The sequence below is a fragment of the Diabrotica undecimpunctata genome, chromosome 10 (genome assembly GCF_040954645.1).
Source record: "Diabrotica undecimpunctata isolate CICGRU chromosome 10, icDiaUnde3, whole genome shotgun sequence".
In the NCBI taxonomy this organism is placed as follows: domain Eukaryota; kingdom Metazoa; phylum Arthropoda; class Insecta; order Coleoptera; family Chrysomelidae; genus Diabrotica; species Diabrotica undecimpunctata.
This window is the reverse complement of record NC_092812.1, coordinates 35016562-35041541: the sequence shown is the minus strand read 5'-3', so window position 1 is coordinate 35041541 and position 24980 is coordinate 35016562. Positions and strand designations below refer to the sequence as shown.

At 33.0% G+C, this 24980-nt stretch overlaps 2 protein-coding genes across 5 annotated transcripts in view; one reads left to right on the top strand and one right to left on the bottom strand.

The window, feature by feature from the left end:
* The first annotated feature begins 603 nt into the window (after nt 1-603).
* Nucleotides 604-10787, top strand: LOC140451929 (FUN14 domain-containing protein 1B). Of its 2 annotated transcripts, none has more exons than XM_072545903.1 (3): nt 604-854; nt 1357-1552; nt 8628-9596. In XM_072545903.1, exons 1-3 carry the CDS (start codon nt 697-699, stop codon nt 8706-8708), a joined length of 435 nt encoding a protein of 144 aa, XP_072402004.1. In that variant the 5' UTR covers nt 604-696; the 3' UTR covers nt 8709-9596. The 2 variants fall into 2 exon arrangements, with proteins under 2 accessions (XP_072402004.1, XP_072402003.1); XM_072545902.1 differs by lacking the exon at nt 8628-9596 and adding an exon at nt 9661-10787 and having other exon boundaries at nt 613-854.
* A 6179-nt stretch (nt 10788-16966) lies between these two features.
* scramb1 (phospholipid scramblase 1) overlaps nt 16967-24980 on the bottom strand; it is a 33070-nt gene continuing 25056 nt past the window's right edge. For all 3 annotated transcript variants that reach the window (XM_072545864.1, XM_072545865.1, XM_072545866.1), the window contains 4 exons: nt 24372-24479; nt 24088-24305; nt 23426-23752; nt 16967-19335 (listed from right to left, as the gene is read on the bottom strand). In XM_072545864.1, coding sequence (XP_072401965.1) covers nt 19285-19335; nt 23426-23752; nt 24088-24305; nt 24372-24479 — 704 coding nt within the window. In that variant the 3' untranslated portion in view covers nt 16967-19284. The remainder of the gene's footprint in view (nt 19336-23425; nt 23753-24087; nt 24306-24371; nt 24480-24980) is intronic.

Below are 24980 nucleotides of genomic sequence, written 5' to 3'. Positions count from 1 at the left end.
AACTGTCAATTACTTTCCAAACAAAAGTTGAAATGCCCAATCTCAAGACTTTTTAAATTCTATAAAGTTAACATTTTGCTTCCTCTGCTGCTTTTTTTTAAGTATAGTGTTTTTACGATAATACCATCATAATTTAGTGTTCTATTTCTATGAAATATAGTTTAAAAATTTAAATTAAAGACATTCTAACCTTACTTTATTGATACATGCATTTTATTGCTATTTTTATAAAACAACATGCTTTATTATTTACACAACCTTGTAAAATTGTTGTACTAACTATTAGAATACTTAGATATTGCAAAAAGCGGAAAGATTCTGTAATAAAAATTAAAAAATAACGAAAAATACAAATTATCCACACTAAACAAGGTTTGTTTGGAAAGTGAAACTGACAGATGTCAATAAAATCTACGTCATCACTTCCACGGTCCATTAGCTAGACTGGCAGCATTGGATTGTCATTTTCATGATTGTCTTTTCCCTAATTTGGAATTCATTTCTACGTAAAAGTAGTTTATTAACAAATTGTATTATGTAAACTACTTATTTTTATATTTTAACGAAAAAATACTTTTTAATGATTTCTACGGAAATGAAATCGGCAACACCGCACTGTCAGTTTTACGACTTGTAAACAGTGCCTGACGCCTGAAATGAGTATGTCAAACTAGAAATAATCTTTTATAAGATATTATGCCAGTTATAATAAAAAAAGATAACCCTTCCAGCACGAGCAGCAAGAAAGCCATGGGCGATGTAGAAGGAGCCAAATCTGCTATAAAAAGATTTATAGGAGATGTTAGTAAGGGCTCTGCTAGTAAGCAAATAATCCTGGGGGCCTCCTCTGGATGGTAAGAACTATCATACAGTAGCTATTTTTTATTATATGTATCAGAATATAATTTAGAAATGTCTCTATTGCAGTTTATAATTAAGTCTAAACATAAAAAATTTATTACTAATGTTCTATTTATATTACTTTGCATCACATGATTGATAACTTTGTGTAAATTCTTATTGACTTACACATTTTATTATGGCAGTAGATTTCCTTGATATAATTATGGCAGGTTATTAATCTGCTGTTTAAATTTTTATAATCAATAGGATGTAATTATATATCCCATTATATTTGAACATTTTGCTTTTCTTTCAACAGAATGAAAACTTGGGACTAAATGACGTGAGACTAGACTTAATTTTGTTCATGATTGAACATGCTTTAGTTTTTTTGGGAATCTACTGCATATAATTTAAATTAACACTTTAAAGTAGATATAGATTTAGTTATTTTCTATCTATATGTCTACTGCATAATGACTTAAATCTGTATTTGACAGTATTTTTTCATAGGGTTACAGGGTTCTTATCTATGAGAGTAGGAAAAACTGCTGCAATGGCATTAGGTGGAGGAATCATTCTTCTTCAAATAGCTAATGAAAAGGGTTACATTAAAGTCAATTGGGACAAAGTTAATAGAAACCTAGATCAAGTTGCAGATAAAGTAGAAGGACAACTTACTGGAGAAGCAGTAACCTGGATGGATAAGGTAAATTTTTAACATATACAGGGATAATGGGTTAAATTTACAAAAAAAGATAGAACCTTTCAATGTTTACCAAAAAAGAATTATATTTAACATATATTCTAACTGTTGTTTATTGAGGATTTGACCATAAGTGTGGAATGCAATAAAATGTGTTAATATTGTTCTGAAAAACTGGTGATATAGTTAATATATCTTTATTGAGATGCTTTGTACTGTAAGTTATAAAAATATGTTAGTATTGTTGTTCTTTTCAACTGTTTCTTCTTAAATGAACAAAACTTCATAGAAAACAAAATGTGTCTTCTCAGACAGTATGTTCTACTTGAATATAGTACATTTTAACATGTAATTAGTCATGCGATAATTTTTTTTGGTAGAAAAAGAAGTTTTAACATTTTCAGACTGCACTGGCAGTTAGGCAGTATTCCTTTTTTTTCTCAATTAAGCTTTAAATTGTAAGATCACCCCATTTAACCTTTTTAACTGTTTTACTTTTGAGAATCTAATAAATCTGTAGTTCTATCTGTAACGATAAAACACTTTCTTCTTACAAAATCTTTTACTGATACAAATTTATATGAGTTGTATATTTTGCAGCTACCAAAATTTCATTTTTATCATTAAGATATTGAATTTATAAGACAAATCAACCATCTTATTGCCTTCTTATGTAGACTTCCAATTTTAATTAATCTGTCATTCAAATTTATACCAAATAAATTAGAGGAAGATTTAACATTATTATTATCCAGATTTAGCCATACGGCTCACACTCCCTATAAGGAAAAATTCGCTCGTCCCTGATACCTACAGTATTAAAAGGATTGAGCTCTGGTGGGACTCTCTTAATCGAGAGTCCTAGGTGACTTGGTACGTCGGTGTATCTCCCAAAAATTTTCGTACATATCTGGACGTCGAAAGTAGCACAGTTTTCTGCATGATCTTATATAGATGTTCATTTAGACCCAGCTTTTTTATGTTTTCTAGGAGGTCCTTCGGAATGACTCCAGTGGTAGAAAGAATAATAGGTATCGTCTGGGTACTTTCCATTCTCCATTGTCTCCTTATTTGTATTCCCAGATCTCTGTACTTTGCAATCTTTTCATTATACTTAATATGTAGATTATTGTTGTTAGGTATCGCCACATCGATTAGCATTGTTTGTCTTGTTAGTTTATTAACCCATTAAGGGCCGAGACAATAAACAAAGAGAAATTTGACAATTGATTTATTAGATTGGATTAAAAACACATAAATTAAGACTAATTTACAACCAAAAAGAATTTTTTTTTCTCATGAAAGGAAAAACAGGTGGGTGCGTATACGCACCTTTGGCCGAATACGCATACAATTTTTAAAAAAGGAACATATTGTATCTTAACTGTAAATTAAATTTTAAGATGAACATTTTCGAAACATTCGGGGTGTAGATGCACTGTACACTTTTTACATAAATAAATAGTATTACTTTTGCACATCCGACATTTTCTTCTTGCACTATTATCGTCTCTTTTTATAATCTGGCCAATATTGTCGAATCTAGTTTCATCTGGTAAAGCAAATTTAGATGGACGTCCATATACTGAGTTTGACAATGATGTAGCGGATTCTTCACTATTCTCTGCATGTCCACTATATTTTAGTAAGTTAAGAACCAATCTCGAACGAAACTCCAGTTGGGAAATTTTAGAATCATTCGCAATTTTAAAAATTTTCCAACTATTGACCACCATACTGTCAATCATGTTAGTAAACAACGGCACCACCACTTTTTTCCTCTTATTTTAATAAGGTAATTCGCAATGCCATTATCATGCAGATCCACTCCACCCATGTATTGGTTATATTGGTAAATTACATTAGGCTGAGGGATAAGAATTTCTTTGAGTTCTTTACGGTTATAACGTTTAGTTTGCATAAGGGGTAAAACGTCACATGTATTTGTCATTACAGTCACTACTGAATTATCGTTCCATCTTGTCATCAATACTTCTAAATTGGAATCGAATGCATGTATATGAACCTCTTTCCTTTTTTTTTCATAATTTTGTTTTCTTCTAGAGGACACTTAGCAGTGCAATTTTCCCTTACTCTTCCTGTTGCAAAGAATCCTTTTTCTTTCAATAGTTCAAAAAGAGCATATGACGTAAAGAAGTTGTCGAAAAAAACCTTATATTGCTGTGGGTTTTTAACTATCGAAAGTAAATTCAAAACAACTGCCGTTCCTAAGCTAAAACTATTATGTTTTCTCAGTTTTTCCGGCATATGGAATAAATTTGAACAAATAACCAGTATCAGAACATAAACACCATAGTTTAAAACCAAATCTAACGCAATGAAGTGTATTGACTATTGACGAGATCGTAATTTTAAATTGTTTAGTCTACAAAAAAAATATAATATGGTTTCGGCCAAAGGTGCGTATACGAATCCATCGTATAAACATGCAATTATAGACCTTATTTTTAAAGTATGAATGAATAAGTTTTTAGAATAATAAAAATTTCAACATATTTTTATAATTATAGAATACAAAATATGAATTAAGTTTATAATTAGTATCGGAAAAATTTTTTGTATGAAGATATGCATAAATCATTAAATTATGCAAAGTTATAATAATCTTAAAATATTTAAAAAGTAATATTTTTGTCAAAAGAAAAATGATACTATATACCTCAATCTATTGAGATGTTACTTCAATAAAAAGAAAACATTAAAAAAATTATTTTCGGGCCAAAAAAAAAATTAACAATAAAGGTTGCGTTTACGCACCTTTGGTCGTAAATGGGTTAACTAACACGAGATCTGGTCTATTATGTGCTACAGTTTCGTCTGTGAGCACAGTGCGATCCCAATATAGCTTGTAGTTGTCATTCTCAAGCATACTCTCAGGAACGTATTGATAATATGGGAGATGGTTTGTTTGTAACAGTCCCAGTTTAAAAGCTATCTCTTGATGGAGGATCTTCCCTACGGAGTCATGCTGTTCCTTATATTCAGTTGCAGCAAATGCCTGGCAGCTCCCGATAAGATGTTGGATAGTTTCTAGGGCTTGACATCCATATCGGCATTTGTCGTTTTGGACCTGAGGGTCTTTGATATGTTATATAGGGTGAGTCACCACTAACAGGACGGAAGATTCTAGTGAAAGTTTAAAAGATTTAAAAAAATTACATAAATGGTTTGTAAGCTACATTTTAAAATTATTATAAAGTATACAGGGTGTCCCAATAAATTACGGCACATGAAAGTTATATATTTTTCTTATGGGACACCCTGTATTTTATTACATTTTCTAATTGTCCGCAAAAAATTAGGTATAGTTTCATATGAATTTCCTACACCAAAGTACATAATGTTCTGGATTATGTTGGCTTTTCTTAAAATGTAAAGTTTTAAAAGAAGAGTCATTCTCAACTTTTTAAGTAATTATGCCAAAATTTATCTTATGTCTAAATAGTTGGACATTTGTTAAATATATTCCATAATTGAGTATTAAACATCCCTTTACAGGGTGTTAAAAATTTACAGATTCAATATTGGATTATTCAATATGTGATGTGGCTTATTTTAAATGAAACACCAGGTATATTAATCGATCGGGACACCCTGTATATTTCAAAATACTTTTAAAATGGAATTTTTTTCTACTTACAAATTATTAATGTAATTTTTTCTTAAAATTGTTTACCCTTTCACTGTAATCTTCCGTCCCGTGATGTAGCCACCTGTACAATATTTCATTCCAAATGAATCAGTTGACATAACTCAATCATTACTAAAGTGTGGCAAATATGAAATGAAACTATAAATCAAAAATCACACGCTGTAAGTAACGATGACGCAGTTGTCTTCAACATGTTGCAGAACATATTGAAACCACTGTTTGAAACGAACTGCATTCATATCCTCATGGTAATCACCGGTTGTTTTGATAAAAAAATTAAACCACTGTCTTTTAGAAAGCTGCTGTCACTTCCAATATGGGTCACTATGAGTCACTGTCCTTTACATGTCGGTTTACAATTTTGTTACAGTGAGAGAAATGATTGAGAGAATGATTGAAAATAAATTAGGTTGGACTAACATACACAGCTATATCCGTGCAGTGATCAAGAAAAAGGAAGAGGAAGAAAGACAGCTGGACCAACGCTAAAGGTAAGAGTGAATGATGCTGAAAGGTGAAGCTAGAAAAGTGGGTCACACTGTATGAGTTAGAATGCGTGAGTCAGACTGTGGGGAAGGAGGAAATGCCCATCTGGAAATAATGCCGTACTAGGAGCGATGAGTGTCTTCTACGCGCTACCTGGAACGAGACAGGGAGCCTCTTTGCTGATGAATAGAGTGTGGATGTGTATGAATGGAGAATGAATGAATAAAGGTAGTGCTTCGGAAGTGATGCCGGCCTTACAGCGGCCATTCCGCTTAGGTAGGCGTTCGACGTAGACTCGGCAACGAGAGGGCATTTTAAAGTACCTCGGGAACTATCGCCGGGAGTACGAAGAACGAATCCTGCACTAAAGTTAGTCAGGCGGCGTCCTGGACTGAGATGTCTTTTGAAGATTCCAGACCCCCTCTCTATAAAGAGGAGCTGCTTACTTGGTAATTTGTTCACTTTTTGCTTTTCCTGCTGTAACTCTTCTCTTTCTAGTCCCTTTATTTCCTTCACCATCACTTACTCTTCCATGTGCACCATCCATTCTCTTTTAAATAATGATGTAATTACTATTTTTTCCAAAATACGTTGACAATCTAAATAGTAGTCACAAAAACTTTTAATGCAAAACCCTTACATAACCTCAAATTTGCAAGACTCACTGGGTCAGTTGTAACGTTTCTATTGGTTGGTTGGAAATTAGCTGGTTTGCATGTACCAGTACATTGGAAATAAGTTGTTTTGCATGTAAAGGTGTTTTTTAACATGCTGTTACCATTGGAAATCATTTTTTGTATCAATCAGATAGAATAAACCACTTTGGCTACAACAGAACAATGCATTGGCACATCTAACTTAACTTTGATTTTTGTGTGACTTGAGGCTGTTTGCATGTTACCTCCTCATATATACTGACTTTATACCCACCCTTTCTCCGCCACTATCCCGGTAACATTCATTGCGATAGCTAAACGATACGAAAGACCCAACTGATCACGCTCATGAGTTAATTCACTTATTATTTGTCAGACTATAATAAGTTAAAACGTATTGACATATTTATTTACATTTTCCATATATTTATTGAGATATATGAACTATATACAGATTAATTTTTGATCACCAGTTATTAAGGAAAAATTTAAATATTTCATCTGTAGAATCCGTAGGTAAAATATTAATCATAAAACACTGTGTATACTGATAAATTGCGTTAGGCTTTCACGGCCATCGTCTAACTTATTAAACTGTTTATTCGGGCTGTTGGGCCGTTGTCTTCTGTTGAGATTTGTTCTCGACGTTTCGCCAACACTAGGGGTTGGCATCTTCTGGAGATGTTGATGCTTCGCTTGTAAGCAGAAACTGACGACGCGTTGTACTACGGAGGCAATATTTATAATTCCCACTCGCCTCCCCTCCACTGGTTTCGGCTTGAGGGGGCGTGTCGTTGTTTATAGTAGCTTTTCTATCTCCGTGTTTGGCGGGAAGGGCGTTTGTGGATTTTAATACTGGTATCCATGTTTTGTTGATTTTTAGTCCTTCTTCTATCCTATTGAAATTGTTTGGGTGCTTGTATATTTCCACCGCTTCCCGATATAACCGTGGGTAGTACTGTGAAGTTTTGTCCAGCATCTGTGTTTCTTCAAATAGTATTCGATGTTCTCCGCTTCCCAAAGCGTGTTCGGCAACGGCAGATTTGTCGATATGTCCTGAACGACAATGGCTTTTATGTTCATTTATCCTGGTGTTGGTGTGTCTTTTTGTGGTTCCCACATATACCATTCCACATGTGCATGGTATTCGGTATACTCCGGCCGTTGCTAATGGGTCGCGTTTGTCTTTTACCGATCTTAAACAATCCTTGATCTTCTTTGTAGGTCTGAAGATGGTCTTTATGTTGGCTTTCTTGAGTATTCGCCCAATTCTGTCCGTTACCCCCGATATATAGGGCAAGAACGCTTTCCCTTTACATTCTGTTTCTTCGTCCCTTCTTCTAGATACGTTGTTCATCGCCTTGTGTATTTCTCTTCTGGTGTACCCATTAGAGGTGAGCGCTTTTTCAATATAAAGAAGTTCACTTTGGAGATGTTGTGGTTCACAAATTCTCTTCGCCCTCTCTGCCAAAGTTTTGATGATACCTTGTTTTTGGCTAGGATGATGATTTGAGTTTCTGTTTAGGTATCTGTCTGTGTGTGTAGGTTTCATCTTCAGACCTACAAAGAAGATCAAGGATTGTTTAAGATCGGTAAAAGACAAACGCGACCCATTAGCAACGGCCGGAGTATACCGAATACCATGCACATGTGGAATGGTATATGTGGGAACCACAAAAAGACACACCAACACCAGGATAAATGAACATAAAAGCCATTGTCGTTTAGGACATATCGACAAATCTGCCGTTGCCGAACACGCTTTGGGAAGCGGAGAACATCGAATACTATTTGAAGAAACACAGATGCTGGACAAAACTTCACAGTACTACCCACGGTTATATCGGGAAGCGGTGGAAATATACAAGCACCCAAACAATTTCAATAGGATAGAAGAAGGACTAAAAATCAACAAAACATGGATACCAGTATTAAAATCCACAAACGCCCTTCCCGCCAAACACGGAGATAGAAAAGCTACTATAAACAACGACACGCCCCCTCAAGCCGAAACCAGTGGAGGGGAGGCGAGTGGGAATTATAAATATTGCCTCCGTAGTACAACGCGTCGTCAGTTTCTGCTTACAAGCGAAGCATCAACATCTCCAGAAGATGCCAACCCCTAGTGTTGGCGAAACGTCGAGAACAAATCTCAACAGAAGACAACGGCCCAACAGCCCGAATAAACAGTTTAATAAGTTACTGTGTATACTGTTGGTTAATTTTTCATGATTTTACTTATGTATTTCATGTGTTATTTTAGGTAAAGAATTTTGCTAGAAATAACACTCCTTTTTCTTCTGGATTTGTTGGTGGTTTTCTAATTGGTTTAGCCTCAAATTGAAGAAGCTCAAATAGTTAATTCCAAGAGGAACAGTTATTTTATTTTCCTATTTTTATTTAGTTTTATTCTACTAATAGTTTATGTTGTTACAAAGTTGCTTATATACTGTGCAAGTCTTATCTTCAGAGGGTGATCAAATGATTAGAGATGTGGGGGGTAAAATGGAAGTTCTTGTTTAAAAAAGATTTTTTAACTACTAAAAAATATGTCTAGTAATTTATTTATACACACATGATTGTCTATTAATTTATTGGCAAGCTTTCTATACATTTTCTGTAATTGTTTCATTCATATATCAAAACTCTATTAAGATTTGAATCAACCAACTTTTAGTTGTCAGAAATTTATTCAATATTTTTATTTTTATCAACTCCTGAAGTTTTTCATGTGTAGAAACATTTAGTGTATAGTGGTCCAATAGGTTCTAGTCCATTTTGCATTACCCAGGATGCACCACAAGGAGGCATACTAGCTTATACGCCTCATGTATAGAGTAAATGTATTTTATCTTCATAAATATCTCAACACTGACTCTGAATTATGCTGTACCAACAGTATCGTCAGTCTACATTTATATATACATATTTTGTATTAGTTATAAACCCATTTTGAAGCAATAACTTTGATTTTACCAATTTGCTTTAATAATTTGATCACCATCTGTACATATCACCTGAGAAAGACTGTAAAATGCTTAAACAGTTGATATAGGAGGAATGACATTAATTAGTTAACAAAATACGTTTAAATTAGAATTTAAACCAGAAGGAATAATCGTGATAAAATGTATTCTAACATTTTGGTTAATTATATTTTTAATGTTCCTATTTTCTTTTCATGCTATATTATTATTGTTTTGAGTAATAAATAAATACGAGATAGCAATAACACTTTGTAATTATTTTTAATTTCTTAATAGAACAGCAAAAAATATAATGAGGCCTTTTTATAGGGTGAACGATTTGTTGATAGAAAGTTAGACCAAGCAAAGGACGTTGTTAAAAAGGGACAGAAGAAAGCAAAGCGATGGTACTCTGGTGACAATTGCCAGCTGAAGGAAGTGCATATATTTATGATATCATTTGTAGCAGGTGTAGCCATAGGAATAGGCACTTCTTAAACTTAAAATAATGTTAGACTTTTTTAGATCTTATTACAAGTGCTATAAGCAATATAACATTTAACAAACGCTTAAAAACATAATTATCTCGAATGATTTCTAGTTTTCAACGTTTTAAGTATTGTTTGAACAGTATTTAACTGTAGTGATATCAATTTTTATTTACCAATATTGCGTATTTGCCAAAATAAATAAAACCGAACCTAAAAATTATAGTAATTACTTGCCAATCATTCAAACTTAAAACCCCATTCACATTATTCCAGTACCAGTCCAGTCCAGCGATCTAAAAAGCTCTTGTAACACTAAAGTGAAAATCATTTCAAGAAAGCAGTTCTCTGTTTTAAGTGACGAACTGTAGATTCTGATCTTTGTTTAACTTGTTCGCCATGAATGCGACCAAAAACTTGTCAACATGAAATAATAACATGTGTTGACTGTATAAAGTTTCTACCAGTACTGGATAGACTGTCTACACGATTCCAATTGTGTCGAATTGAACAGTAGAACCGGATCCAGTACCTGTTTACATTATTCCAGTTGTTCAGTTGCTGAAATAATGCGAACCGAGCATAAAATAAGTTTGGTGACTAAGCCCAGCTAAGTGCCCTATTCCATTGATAGCCGCTATGTTGGATTGACCACATGAGACAATGAACCAATAGGAAAGCGCCGGCTATCTTGGAACTGGCGTGGTTTACAACTCACCTACACACGTGCCACCAAAAGATCTAAGGGTGTGAGAAAAAAATTACTAAATGGTTTTCGTTGTTGTTTGTTTTGGCATATAGTGCATATCATTACTCGAATTTTATCTCGCATCATTTTTAAAGAGAACTATGATATATTTTCGTAGAGCGTATTCTTACATTCTAATAATCTAATATGTAACTTACTTTAATTTACTGAAGACATATTTATATTATCAAACCATACGCCAATAAATCATACCCCATAAATTATAGTTTTTTTTTGTCAAATAAATCAATAATAATTAAGTTAAATATGTTTATAGTACAGTTGATAATCCAGTTGCTTGCTAAAGAAATTGGCAAAAGGGGTACATGAATCTCCTAGACAAATGGGTAACACAAAACAAACAAGAAGGGCCTCTAGCTATTTAAAATGGACGCCGCTTCGAGGATACCTGCTGGATGAAAGTAAAGGGCTCTTCTTTCCTAAAAAACACAACACAAACAGTTACAAAATATAAATGACACAAAAATAGTATATTAATAGTTACAAAAATTTATACCAAAATAACAAATGAAAACTTACATGTCATATCCGTTTACAAACTCTGTTTACAAGTGGGAGATGCTACAAAATTTACAAAAAATTGTCATTACAAATAAAAATTATCGTTTTAAATAAGCTATGTATAGAGGTTAACCTTTAAAAAAAAAAAAAAAAAACAAAGTAGTGTAAAAAAATAAAACGAGCTGTCATATGTCAACATTAAATTTTAAAACTGAACAAATAAAATGACAGCTAAGACCACGCCCTAAGATTTACAATTTTAATTATTAAAATTTAAATTGTTATGAAAGCAATTATTATTTTAACTATTTATTTTTACTTTAAGAGTTCATACAAAAAAAGTTACCTGGATTTCACTATACTGCACTTTAACTTTAAATTTCTGGTGTTGGGAACTGAACTTACATTGTCTGCCACTCGAAAAAAATTCATCTCTATACTACGAAAGGTATTTTGAAACGGCTTCTTACTAGGACAATAATTTGAAGTTGAAATTAGCGGCACCAGACACAGACCTCGTCTCTGCTTCTTACAAAACTGGAAAATGGAACATGTAGATATCTTTCAAAATTGCTGCAGACGACACAAATCTCTTAGATACTTAGAAAAAATAGAAATAGTGATCACTCTTTCTAAACTGACATATTACATAGAGTACAATTCACTATCTTCCATAAATTCGCCGGTTTCTTTCCGACTCCCAAATACGTCCGCCTCAATCGCCCATCTTTTCAAACCTAAAAACTTGAATTCTCTCTACCCTCGATATCGGCCGGGGCTGCCAGTTTTGCGTCTCATATCTCCACCGTTTCTTGCCATCAAACAACCCAAACTCCTTGTTAAACATATCGCAAAACGACCTTGAATCAAATAACTTTTTAAAATCGTAGAACTAAATTGTAATATATGAATTATTTAACTTCGTGGTGGAATTATTTCTTGGGGAGTTTGAATGTAAACAAAGACACCAAAATTAATATATAGCCCAGGAGTGCACTAGACATCTAAATTTTTATACTTAAATATCGATATTTTTTTTATTTGAATAAAGATACTGTAAAGAATTTTTTGCATGCTAGAAGGCGAAGCCTAAAATCCTTGTGGGAAGTATTTTTTTGATCATGAATTCTTCTGTACATAATATATATGCATTAATCACACTTGCATCTAAAAGAACAATCTCATCCACGATTGACTTCCTACTTATGGGATATGATGCTCTAAAGTGATCAACACCTCCCATGTTTAGTGTATAATCTGCAATAACCTTTGGGCACATTATATCTTTCTTTGTGCCATCTCTTTGTGTATGTTTTATCATGGTTACTCAATGTGGTTGATTGGCAGTTGTAATATCCGTGACTTCTTTGGTATACAACCACTTTATTGCTGTTATAGAGCCACTGCTTAAACAATAGAGTTCATTCATTCAAGTTTTTCATTTTTGGTTTGCTTTTTCCTCATGAAATCGGGTAAAGCTTTGCGATTAGGTCTGACTATAGTAACAGCAAATAGTTCTTCCAACAGTTTGCAACTTGTAAGAAAGTTATCAAAAACAACTAAAGATTTGTGTGGTATATCTTAGCATAATTCAGTTAGAACCTTGTATCCCAAGCCATCATTTTCAATGCCTTCAGTTTTTCTAGTGTAGATGATAAACTGGTACAGATACCCAATAATAGCATCACACTTTGCCCAAATTTTATAACCACGCTGAATTGGCTTCTTGTGCATATACTGTTTGATAGAACTACGTCTTTTAAATTTCACCATACAATCATCAATAGAAAATCAACTTCCACGATTGACTTATTCTTTGAAAATTTCATTTAGTCTATCTATAAATGGTCTTCTTATACAGTATGTCAAAATTAGGTGAACCTCTCTCTGCAGCTGCTGAATTGTCATTTAGATGAATATTGTCTATTAATTTTTTTAACCTGGTTAATGTAAAAGCTTTGGAGATAACAGGATTATTATAAAAAGGATCACTTGACCAATATAAATTTTTGTCTGGTAAAGGGTGCTGTCCTATTAAAATAAAAACACCTAGCAATGCAATTATTTCTTCTTGGCTAGTGTTTTTGTAATTTTTGCTGTCTTTTTGTACAGCATATAAATTCGTTTGAGCAAAAATTTGTCGTATTAGAATCACAAGGGACGAAATTCTCAAAATAAAATATTGGTTGGCTTTTAGGGTGAATTGAACATTTGACTGTAAAACAGATGTACATTTTGGTATTTTTAGAAGATCTGTTTCAGAGGTCCATTGTCCAGTAAACTTAGTTAGCGCAACCGCTGAACTCTGTTCTACCAAGACACTTTGATTTTCTTGTGGGTCATTCTCAGTTGTAGAATTTACATCAACGGATGTAAAAAGATCAGCTTCACCAAGCAATTGCCCAATTCTGCTATCAATAACATCTCCATCGAACTTAACGCAAACAGAAGTATATCGGGATGGTATAAAAATGTCATCATCATTAGAGTCGAGATCAACATCAGACCAATCTTCTTCCAAGGCAGCCACGAGTTCACGTTCTGATACTCCTCTTCTTGAATTCATAATATTAAAATATAACAGAAATTTCAATGTTTCTGACGCATGACTTTTGTGTTTTTTTTTTATTGAATTGGACAATTTGGGAAATATCTTTTACTGGACAAACATAACTTTTTGGCATTAAAAAATAAACTATGTAACTAATCAGAACTAAACTAACTAACTAAATCAGAATGTTAGAGGAATTAGAACTAAGCTTGGTGCTCTTGAAGAAAGTGCTGCTACAACTGACTATGATGTGCTTATATTTACTGAGTCGTGGTTGTGTGATGGTATCAGTAGTGACGAATTGGGACTTTTAGATTTTAATATATATCGAAAGGACCGCTCTCCATTAACTAGTGTTAAAGAAATTGGAGGGGGTGTCCTTATTGCAGTTAAAAAATGTTACTCATCGAGGTCTATTCTATTACCACATGTTCACTTGGAAGAACTGTTTGTCGAAGTTTGCACTCTGAATCAATACTATATACTTGGTACAGTTTATCTTCCGCCTAATTCAGCCTTAATATGCTATGGAATCATTGTATTAGTATAGAATCTGTCTGTAACAATTTTCCTGAACACAAGTTCATTCTAACAGGAGACTACAATCTGCCAAACAGCGAATGGCACCATGATGAAAGAGGTGTCTTTAGTAATAATAGTAACACTGCTACTGATACTTTGCACAAATCACAAATTGCAACGGAGTTTTACTTGACCTAGTTTTTGCAAATGATAATGAAAATGTAACAGTTGAAATTGCTAACGATTACTTATTGCCTTGTGATCGTTATCATCCTGCGTTATCAATTTCTTTAGCTATAAAAGATAATATGCCCGAGCTTCAATATAATAGTTTTGCCTTCAATTTTAGGAGAGGAGACTATGTTGCTCTTAATATGTATCTTGCTAGTATCGCCTGGGAGAACGTTTTAGGTATTTGCAGAGATATTAACGAAGCCACGGAACTGTTCTACTCCATATTGCAGTTTGGTGTCAATTGTTCAATACCACGTACAAGATTAAAAAATCCCAAATTTCCTCGTTGGATGACTAATGACCTAAAATCATTAATATTTAGGAAAAAAATTGCTCACAAGATATATAAACAAATAAATTCTTGGGACGATTATCTACTTTTCTCTTCCTTGAGAACCAAATGCAAAGAACTAAGCAGGTCATGTCATGAAATTTATATAAGTCAAACTGAATCTAGAATTAGTTCAAAAGTAAAGCACTTTTGGAATTTTGTTAACAGCAAACGCAAAAATAATGGTCTACCAAACACAATGTTTTTTTGGAAACACAATGCTTAATAATGGTGCGGATATCGTTAATAGCTTTGCGCAATGCTTTCAAAATATTTACAGAGCAAATGATGATGATTTAATACAGCCCATCTTAGAGTATGAGAAAACAGTGAGTCTAAATTCTTGTAATGTATCTATTGAAATCATATTTGAAAAATTAGCCAATTTAGACATTTATAAGGGCTCTGGGCCAGATGGAATTCCACCCATACTATTAAAAAAATGTAGATGTACTTTAACCCATCCCTTATATTTTCTGTTTTCTCATTCACTTGATTCAGGTATTTGTCCAAGTTTGTGGAAATCTAGTTTTATTGTTCCTATTCATAAATCAGGTGACAGGAGTAACATAGCTAACTACAGACCAATAAGCATTCTTTCTTCTATTCCTAAAATACTAGAGAGTATAATATGTGACTCTATTAAAACACCTTTATGCAATGTACTAATTGAAGAGCAACATGGTTTTCTTTCAGGTAGATCAACTTCGACAAATCTTTTACTTTTCACGCAATACATATCTGATGCTTTGGAAAGGAGACTACAGGTGGATGCTATTTATACAGATTTCTCCAAAGCATTTGACACTGTGAATCATAAATTGTTGTGTAACAAGCTTAAAACTATTGGATTTACAGGCAATCTGTATAACTGGTTATGTAGTTACCTAACTAGCAAAATACAACTTTTTAAAATTAAACACTTTCAATCTAGTGAGATCTCCGTAACATCTGGTGTTCCACAAGGAAGCCACTTAGGGCCTTTCCTTTTTAATATATTTGTTAATGACATTAAATCTCAAATTAACTCTAAATTTTTGCTATTTGCTGATGATTTAAAAATCTATAGAATTATCGAAGACGTCTCAGATTGTGAAAAACTCCAAATTGATATTAACAAAATTATGGCATGGTGCAATTGGAACCAAATGAGCATTAATGTTGGAAAATGTCACTTTATTAGTTTCTGTAGAAGAATTAACAACCTCTCTTATAATTACAAATTAGCTGAAGAACCACTGAAGGCTGTCTCAACTGTAAGAGATCTAGGTGTTCAATTAGATTCCAAACTAAATTTTTGCGCTCATTTTGATTATGTGAATAACCAGGCATTTAAAATGTTAGGCTTCATTATTAGAAGCTCTAGATGTTTGCATAACATTAATTCCATCAGACTGATTTACATTTCCCTAGTTAGATCTGTTCTTGAGTATTGCTCAGTCGTTTGGTCACCCACTTATGAAGTCCATATAGCCAAGCTTGAAAAAGTCCAAAATAAATTCATTAGGTACTTAAGTTTTAAATTACACAAACCTTTAAGCGACCATTCCTACTCAGAAATTAGAAATACATTAAACCTTCCAGGCTACCTTCCAGACGGATGTATGCTGATGTTTTGTTTCTTCATAAACTACTGAATTCAAAAATTAATTGCAATGATCTACTGTCTCTAATTGACTTTAATGTTCCCTCTAGAGTTACTAGAACATCTCATAATTTTGCAATTAAATTTCATCGCTCTAACTTTGGTAGGCATTCTCCACTGAGTAGAATCATTCTAAATGGAAATAGAATAGACTTTGATTTGTTGCTGTGCGCTTCGGAAAATGTCTGTAGAATGTGTTTAAAAAAATTTTTGTAATTTTATGTGATTTATATTTGCTATGTGCTTTATATAATTTTAATATTTGTTTTTTTTTTCTATATAGCTGCATCGCCAATTCTTTTCATACATATTTACTATATCTTTATAATTATTGTATCACTAGATAATACTTGTAATACTTTGTGTATATATTAAATTGGGTGGTATCCCGTTAATAAATAAATAAATAAATAAACTAAACAAAAAATTATATTAACTTTGAAAAAGTAAAAATCTCGTAATTAGGAGTTTTTAGATGAGGGACCTGTAATAGCCCCATCTCAAACGTCTGGACGAACTAATTCCAATCCATGACCTATAAACCCTGAAAACTAAGTATCTTTACTATAAGTAAATTCGAAATAAAAACAAACCACTCACGAAACTTTATATTTATTGTAATATAAATATATTCTATGAAGTACAATAGATATCTCCATATATTTCATTCAACATTATTTAAGACCAAAAACATTTTTATAAGTAATACAAAAGCTCTATATTTCAGTTCGATTTAAGCACATTAGACCTTTTTAGCACACATGAATACAGGCACAACTTTTATTAGGAAACTGTAAATGTCTACAGGGTGTACCATGCATCTGAATGGCATACCTTCAAGATGGCACGCCCTGTATATACTTTGGACCGATCAGGTAGATGGAAATATTTTATATTCAATAAATACAAACCAAATAGAATAAAAATAGCTGCAAGACATCTTATTTACAGGATTTATCTTCTTGACTTTATAATATAACTAAGAAATAATAAGTACTTCAAGTCATACATTTAACAACTCTTATAGCACTTGCAGGACATATAATATGCGTGATAAAATAAAGTGAAATAAAAATACTATGCTATTAACTATTGAGGACCTGGTAGGTGATTTAAGATCACTTACGATTCCCGGATTTTATCCCCGACCAAGCAATCAATCAGATGTTTGTAAAAAAATGTATAGGTCTCAAGTCTGCACAGCCTGGTTAAAATAAGCACTTTCGGTCAAATCCAGAGGTAATAATATAGCTTGAAGTGTAGCACTGTTGCCTTTTTTATGCTGTTATCATTGATTAAAGCTTTAATGGTTTACCAATCTTGTTATACTCATTATAATGTATGGAGGAGAAGCATTGACAACGCAAAGAAAGCTGTAAACGAAGTTTTGTGTATTCGAAATTCGAACAAATAACACAGTTAAAGATTTCTTTGAACACTATTAATAGTGCGGATCATGAACAGGCCTCGATGGTCTCTGTGGGAGCACTTGTATAATTGACTGGTACTGGGCAGGAAAGTTTAATTAAACCATGAATGAGTTATATATCATACATGGCCCATAGTGTCAGAAAAAGTACTATAGTAGAGAAAATAGAAATAGAACAGCTCAATTTTTAAATTAAAAATATTAAAGATGTCTTATATACACATCATCGTTCAAGACAACTTTTTTGCACCTAATTATCTTTGGTGTAGGGCACATTCCGGGAATTTTGTCAGAAACATCACAGGGAATGCCATGAAACAAAATTAAACATAAAAAATTGAAAGTGCAATTGACAGATGTCGCCGCCATCTTTGTGAACGTGGCTTGTAACGTCAGAGCGGAGGGATTATTTTAAAAGATCAGATCTACAAAACGTGGACAGTGAAAGAATTCACAAAAGTATTTCAGATATACTGGTAAATGGAATTGTTTGAGTCTTTTTATGAGAAAATTACCTCAACAAGAGATAAAACGGCTGACTACTGGTTGCTGGAAGACAAATTAAATTTATTTTTATTGTAGAGGTTTTTACGGCCGGTGTTTTGTAGCAATACATTGTTTTCCGAACTTCTAGACCGTAGAACGGATAGCTTCATCTAATAATGCAGCAAGGTTATCAAACTCGATACGACAACGGTTCTGGCTGTCTTTCGCCTACTGAAGCCAAGCTTAAGTTAGTGAAAGACAAGTCTGAACGTTGTCCACAATAGCCTAGAAGTCTGGAAAACAATTTATAATTATTTTTATTGGTTAGAAAAGAAAATCTTTATTATGCAAGCTATTTTCACTTAATAATACTTTTTGTGCGGGGATTCCCTTAAAATGACTGCTCACTAAATTCTTATTTTGATTTGAATAATAGCAAAATGCAAAATTATCGATAGAAAATTGCAGAAAAATCGTGTTTTAGCTGGTTTGTATTTGTCTATTGTTCATTTGTGCTATAGTTTTCAATACATAAAAAAAATCGAGTACATCCCTAAAAACTAAAAAATACAGTAAGCCGCAAAAAGCGAGCAGCCTTGAAACAATAAATTAAAAATAAAGAATAGTAGAATTATAAAAAAAGTGTATACAGCATATTAAATTCTTATCTAGACATAACGTGTATAAAATATAATAATAAATAATTTACAGGTAAACCGTGTAATAAAGTGAGGAATTATTCAAAACTCACGCGAAAAACATTGTGAATACAAACACTTGAGTAAAAACTGACAATTTTAAGTAAAAGTTCACATTTTTTATTTTACATCATTTCTGTTAAAAATTAACCACAATATTGAATAAATACTACATAAGTTATAATATAATATCCGAGTACTTCTCGGGTAAAAGTTTTAGTTTAAAAAGCAATAATATCGTAAAAAATGTATAAGACACTGTAATAAGCATATTCATTTATAAGGAGGTACTTCTTAGGCTTATATGTTTGTTGAGTTGTCCTTTTGAGTACTTTCGAAGAACATGGCATCCTGAAAAAGATTAAAATTTGTTAAAAAGAATATTTAAAAGTAATGAAATTATTTTTGAAGTGAAAACTTCTTTAGCGATGTTGTGCGCTCTTTGGTGTGGCACTTTGGGATTGTGTGCGTTGTCACCTCTGAGCAATTTGGTCGCACAGCTCGACGGATCGTGACGTATGAGGTCTTGTTGGAAAGGAGAGAGGTTAACTAGTACAATGACGGCAAATATACAAACATGGCGGCATTGGCAAAAGGGCTAAATAATATCTTCGTTGTTATTGGTGTGATTGGAGCGTGTGATACGTTAAATGAAAGGGGAGGAAAGAACGAATAAATTAACATAGCAAAAACAAATAAGGCGACTACCAAAAGGGCACTACACAGTATATTCGTTATTAATGAACGTATAGTTACATACGAGATATCAGATTTCACTATGGATGAAAATAGATTTACTATAAGATAAATTTTGATTTATTGACATGAAGAAGGCCTCTGAATGAGTACAAAATTAACAATTCATCGAATCCTAACATGTGACATAGCAAATGAAAGGGGAGGATATAACGAATATATTAATATACAAAAACAAACAAGGCGACCACCGAAAGAATTTTGATATATTGACTTGAAGAAGGAATCTGGATAAGTACAAATAAAACAACTGATCAAATCCTAACATGCGATATAGCAAATAAAAGAGAAGGATATAAAGCATATATTAAGATATAAAAAACAAACAAAGCCACTTCCAAAAGGGTACTACACAGAATCTTCGTTATTAATGAACGTATAGTGAGATATAGGGCACTATAGATGAAAATAAATTTACTATAAGACAAATTATGATTTATTGACTTAAAGAAGGTTTCTGGCTTCTAGATTCTGAAGATGTAAGAAGCAGACGTGGCGCAAGCTGCGACTCAGACCATCTGCTAGTACAGACACGGTTTAGATGCAAAATCAGTCGACAGGTAAAGGAAAAATATCCAAAACAAGAAAAACTAAACTTAGATAACCTAAAAGTCTCTGAGGTACAAGAAAGATTTGAGAGAACAGTGGATGAAAAATTACTAGAAGAAAACAGAGCAGACTCCACAATAAAAAACCAATGGAACACCATAAGCAGTATCATACTTAATACAGCGAAAGAAGTCCTAGGAACAAAGACACAACGGAGAGAAGAAAAATGGTTCGATGAAGAATGTAAACAAGCTATACAGGAAAGAAATGAAGCACATAAGAATTACATACTCAGACATACTAGAGAGAAAAACAGAACTTAAGAACAAAAAAGAGGAAGTACGAAAACCAACGGATACTAAACATAGAGAGGGAGTTTAAGGAAAACGAAACACGTAGTGCATACCAATTTATCAAACATCTAAGACAGGGATACAAACCTAAGACTAGCCTCTGCAAAAATAAGAAGGGTGAAATCATTAGCGATATGGACGAAATTAAGAGAACCTGGATGACATATTTTAAGGAATTACTAAACAAAGGGACACAACCACCATTACAACAACAGAGGCAGCAGGCACGGCAGGAGGTACAACAACAAGAACTGGGGGATGATGGAGAAGAAAATGAATTAACTAGACTCCCAACGCTAGAGGAGGTCCAAACGGCAATCCACATACAAAAAAGCCATAAAGCACCGGGAATAGATAAAATACCGGCAGAACTACTCAAGCAAGGAGGAAGGAATTTGACACAACAGATGTACCAGCTAATACGAGAAATATGGATAGAAGAAGAAATCCCCCAACAATGGAAAAAAAGTATAATCTACCCTATTCATAAAAAATGAGACAAACTGTTTTGTAAGAATTATAGAGGCATCTCTTTACTTTGTTCGGGATACCAAATACTCTCAAACATCATTAATCGAAGACTCCAACCTCTCATGGAAAAAATCATCGGGGAATATCAAGCAGGATTTAGGCAAAATAGATCTACCATTGACCAACTATTTACAGTTAAACAAATACTAGCCAAAGCATGGGAATATAACTTGGACGTTTACAATCTCTTTGTAGATTTTAAACAAGCCTATGATTCAATAGATAGAACAATTCTACCTAATATATTGGAAGAATTTGGCATACCATCAAAATTAATACGACTAGTGCAAATGACAGAAACAGAAGCACAGGTATGTATTCAGGGACAGATCACTGATGCGTTTACGATAACGCAAGGACTGAAACAAGGCGACGGACTGGCCCCAACGCTCTTTAATCTTGTTCTTGAATATGTCGGTTGACGGCGAGCGGAAATAACATACTTACAAACAAATCTACCCAATTAGCAGCATACGCAGATTATATAAACATAATGAGCAGAACAGTGAATGCAGAATATATTTAGAAAGTCAACAAAATTAATGACTTACAATACTACATTTAAGATACAATACTACATTTAAGATTACAATAGATGCTCAAAGTGCCCTCCATTGTTATCAATGCACAAGTAATATCTTCGTCTCAAATTTTCTAATGCGTCAGATATTGTGTAATTATGACCGTTTTCAATTTCCGCGCGAACTTTTGCCGTGATAGTGTTAATATTTGTATTTGAATCAAAATACACTTTTTCTTTTAAAAACCCCCATAAAAAGCTATCACATGGTGTTAAGTCGGGACTATTTGGTGGCCATGTAATGGTACCCTTATTGCCGATCCACACATTAAATTGATTATTTAAATGTTCTTGAACGGCTACGACATTATGTGGCGGTGCTCCATCTTGTTGCCATTTCATACTATTTAATTGATTTTGTGTATAATTTTGATTTAATAACTTATCCACTTGTGTAATGACTGTGTCCAAATATATCCCCAGTTAATATATAATCATAAAACAATGGTCCAACTATTTTGTTTTGAAATATTCCGCACCACACATTTATTGATTTTCTTCCTGACTTTTTTATTTGCTTAATTTTTCTTTTTCTATTATTTTTCTGTTCCCACGAATACCTATTTCTTCTATTAAAAATGCCTGAAGTTGAAAAATTTTATTCATCTGTCCATAAAATGTTAAAATAATTAGGATCATTGTTCAAATTTGTAAGCATGTCTTGACAGAACTGTAAACGCTTTCTCTTATGAACATCGGTAAGTTCTTGTACCGGTAATATTTTGTACAGCTTATAGTTGTGCTCTTTTAAAACTCTATGTATCGTCGCACGGCTTTTCTCTAATGCATTAGTTTTAGACTAGTTTCGGAATTTTCTAAAATAAAAATGTTATTATGGATTTAATCTATTATTTAAGTATTTAATTTTTACCTTCAAAGTAAAGTAAAGTATTAAGATCTTCATCATTACCTACGATAGTAAGTTTCTTCCGATCAAACATTTTTTCATTTATGACATGACGATAATTATATAAAAATGTGTTTGCAGTAGGATTCTGTCGATCTGGATAAATCAGCTTATATTCTCTTCTTGTCGCTTGCTTGATTTCATTATTTTTTACATAAATTGAGAATATATCTACTTTTTCATCTGCAGTATAACCCATTTCGGTATAAGGACTGACAGTTTATAATAAATTAATAATTTTTTTATTTTGAAATGTCAGTGCATAGCCACCTATGGTTACCCTTTTGTACTACCATATACCATTATAGAACAAAACTAATGCTACACAATGTTATATATTGATAGTCAGGAAATGCAGGGCTGCTCAAAACTATAAAAAATACAGGGTGTCCCATTTGAAATACTGAAGATGCATTTTATAGGGCACTCCCTGTATACAAAATTTGGTCTGTTGCTACATTGTTGGTCAGTACAGATAAAATAATACAACTTTTATTTGAAACTTTTTTTTTGTATTCCCGAAATTAAGGAAAATAAGTGGGGGTCAAAATATAATGAGAAACCCGGTACTTAAAACGGCTTTTTGGCTTCAAATTGTAAATATAAAGGTTGTAGTTATTGAGGTCTATAACACTCAAAAAACCCAAATGATGAACCTATCAATTAATGATCAATTTGCCAGAGAAAAATAATTGCTGATCACAGCCTATAAGTCCAGAAAACAACTTACCATTACAATAATTATAATAGTTTAAAAATACTCACAATTAAGAAACATGCGCCCAACATGACAGCTTTCATACGGACATCCAAATCCATGGGGAAAGTTATACCAAAATAGTCACTATCCGTGAACATCTCCCTCATCAATCCAGACCACTGCTTGGAAATTTTACCAACTTGCACAGCACCGTCTCCCGACATTATCTTGAACTCCACGTCTCCACAAATGCTCCAGGTGCAACATGGTCCTTCGATTCTTAAAACGGTGTCTCCACTAGCGTTCTTTATTGCGAAAGTGGGACAGAAAATGCTCCATTCTTGTTCAACGGTACCGACAATTGTGCCAGGCGGTGAAGATACTTCTATGCTCTAAAAATAAACACTATAACTATAAAAAGATTCGATAACTTTATAGACATCACACATATTGCTTCATCTATCACTACTTATTTATTTTTATAATATTTTATTATCCGTTAATTTTTAATAGTTTCTTTTTCGATCTGTAATAGATCGATCTTTTAGTTAAGAATTTAATCATCGACAATACCTCATTATGTTTTAATTTAATTTAAGGATTAGGGCCGAAAAAGTTTTGATTTAACTAATCTTTTTGGATATTTTTGGAAATTATTATACCTCCTTTTTTATTTCTTTATTCATAGCAATTGAAAGTAGAGAGGAAAAATGGTTTGGGTACTTACTTGTAAGCAACATGGAAAGCAGCAGGAATCGCAGGCCAATGGTCTATGGAGATGTATAACTTCGTTCCTGTAATTATCCAGAATTTTCATATCGAAGGGTCTGATGGGACCACAACAATTTCTTGTTAAGCAATCTGAGTCTTCTGCTGCATAGTAAACTTTTTGACCTAAACTATTTTTTACTGTATACTTATTTTGGGTCTCAAAGCCAGTCAAAGCTAAAATAAAGACGTGTTTACATGCTGTGGTGTATTTTTCTTATTCTTGATGAATATTGTGCTTACCTTCAAGAATTTCAACCTTTTGTTGTACTAAAAGTTGGTCAATCATAGTAAGATATTCCAAGCCTGGCGGACAATTGGGAATGCCTTGCGGCATATTCATCCAGCCACCTGAAGACAATAAAAAAACCCAATCAAATAATGCTAGATTTACAATAAAACATACTACAGTGAGTAATATAAGGAATGTAACTTGGGAGTATTTCTATTTTTAATCAAATTTGAAAGTTATTCTGAGTAGTACATAAATACCCGGCTGAATAATTTTATTTCAATGCTCAGATTCGCACGTTTATGACTGTAATTTTCAATTACAGAAAGTATGTGATGCTTCTACGTAAATAGAACGTTACAAAAAAATATGCGTTACTGTATTTGTTCCATAATAGAGCTAACTACTCTTGCAAAGGGTCTGGAGAGAGAAAAAAATTACCATAAATTAACAGCAATAATTAACATTGACAATAAGTGTGGTCTAATAAATCGCTGTCACCACTGTTACAATTGGGGTCACCGCTGTAAATAATTGGAAAACCGATTATAATATTCGCGGAAACCCTACTGTCACCATTCTAATGAATGCTGCTGTTATAATTGTAGAAGACGCCTGTC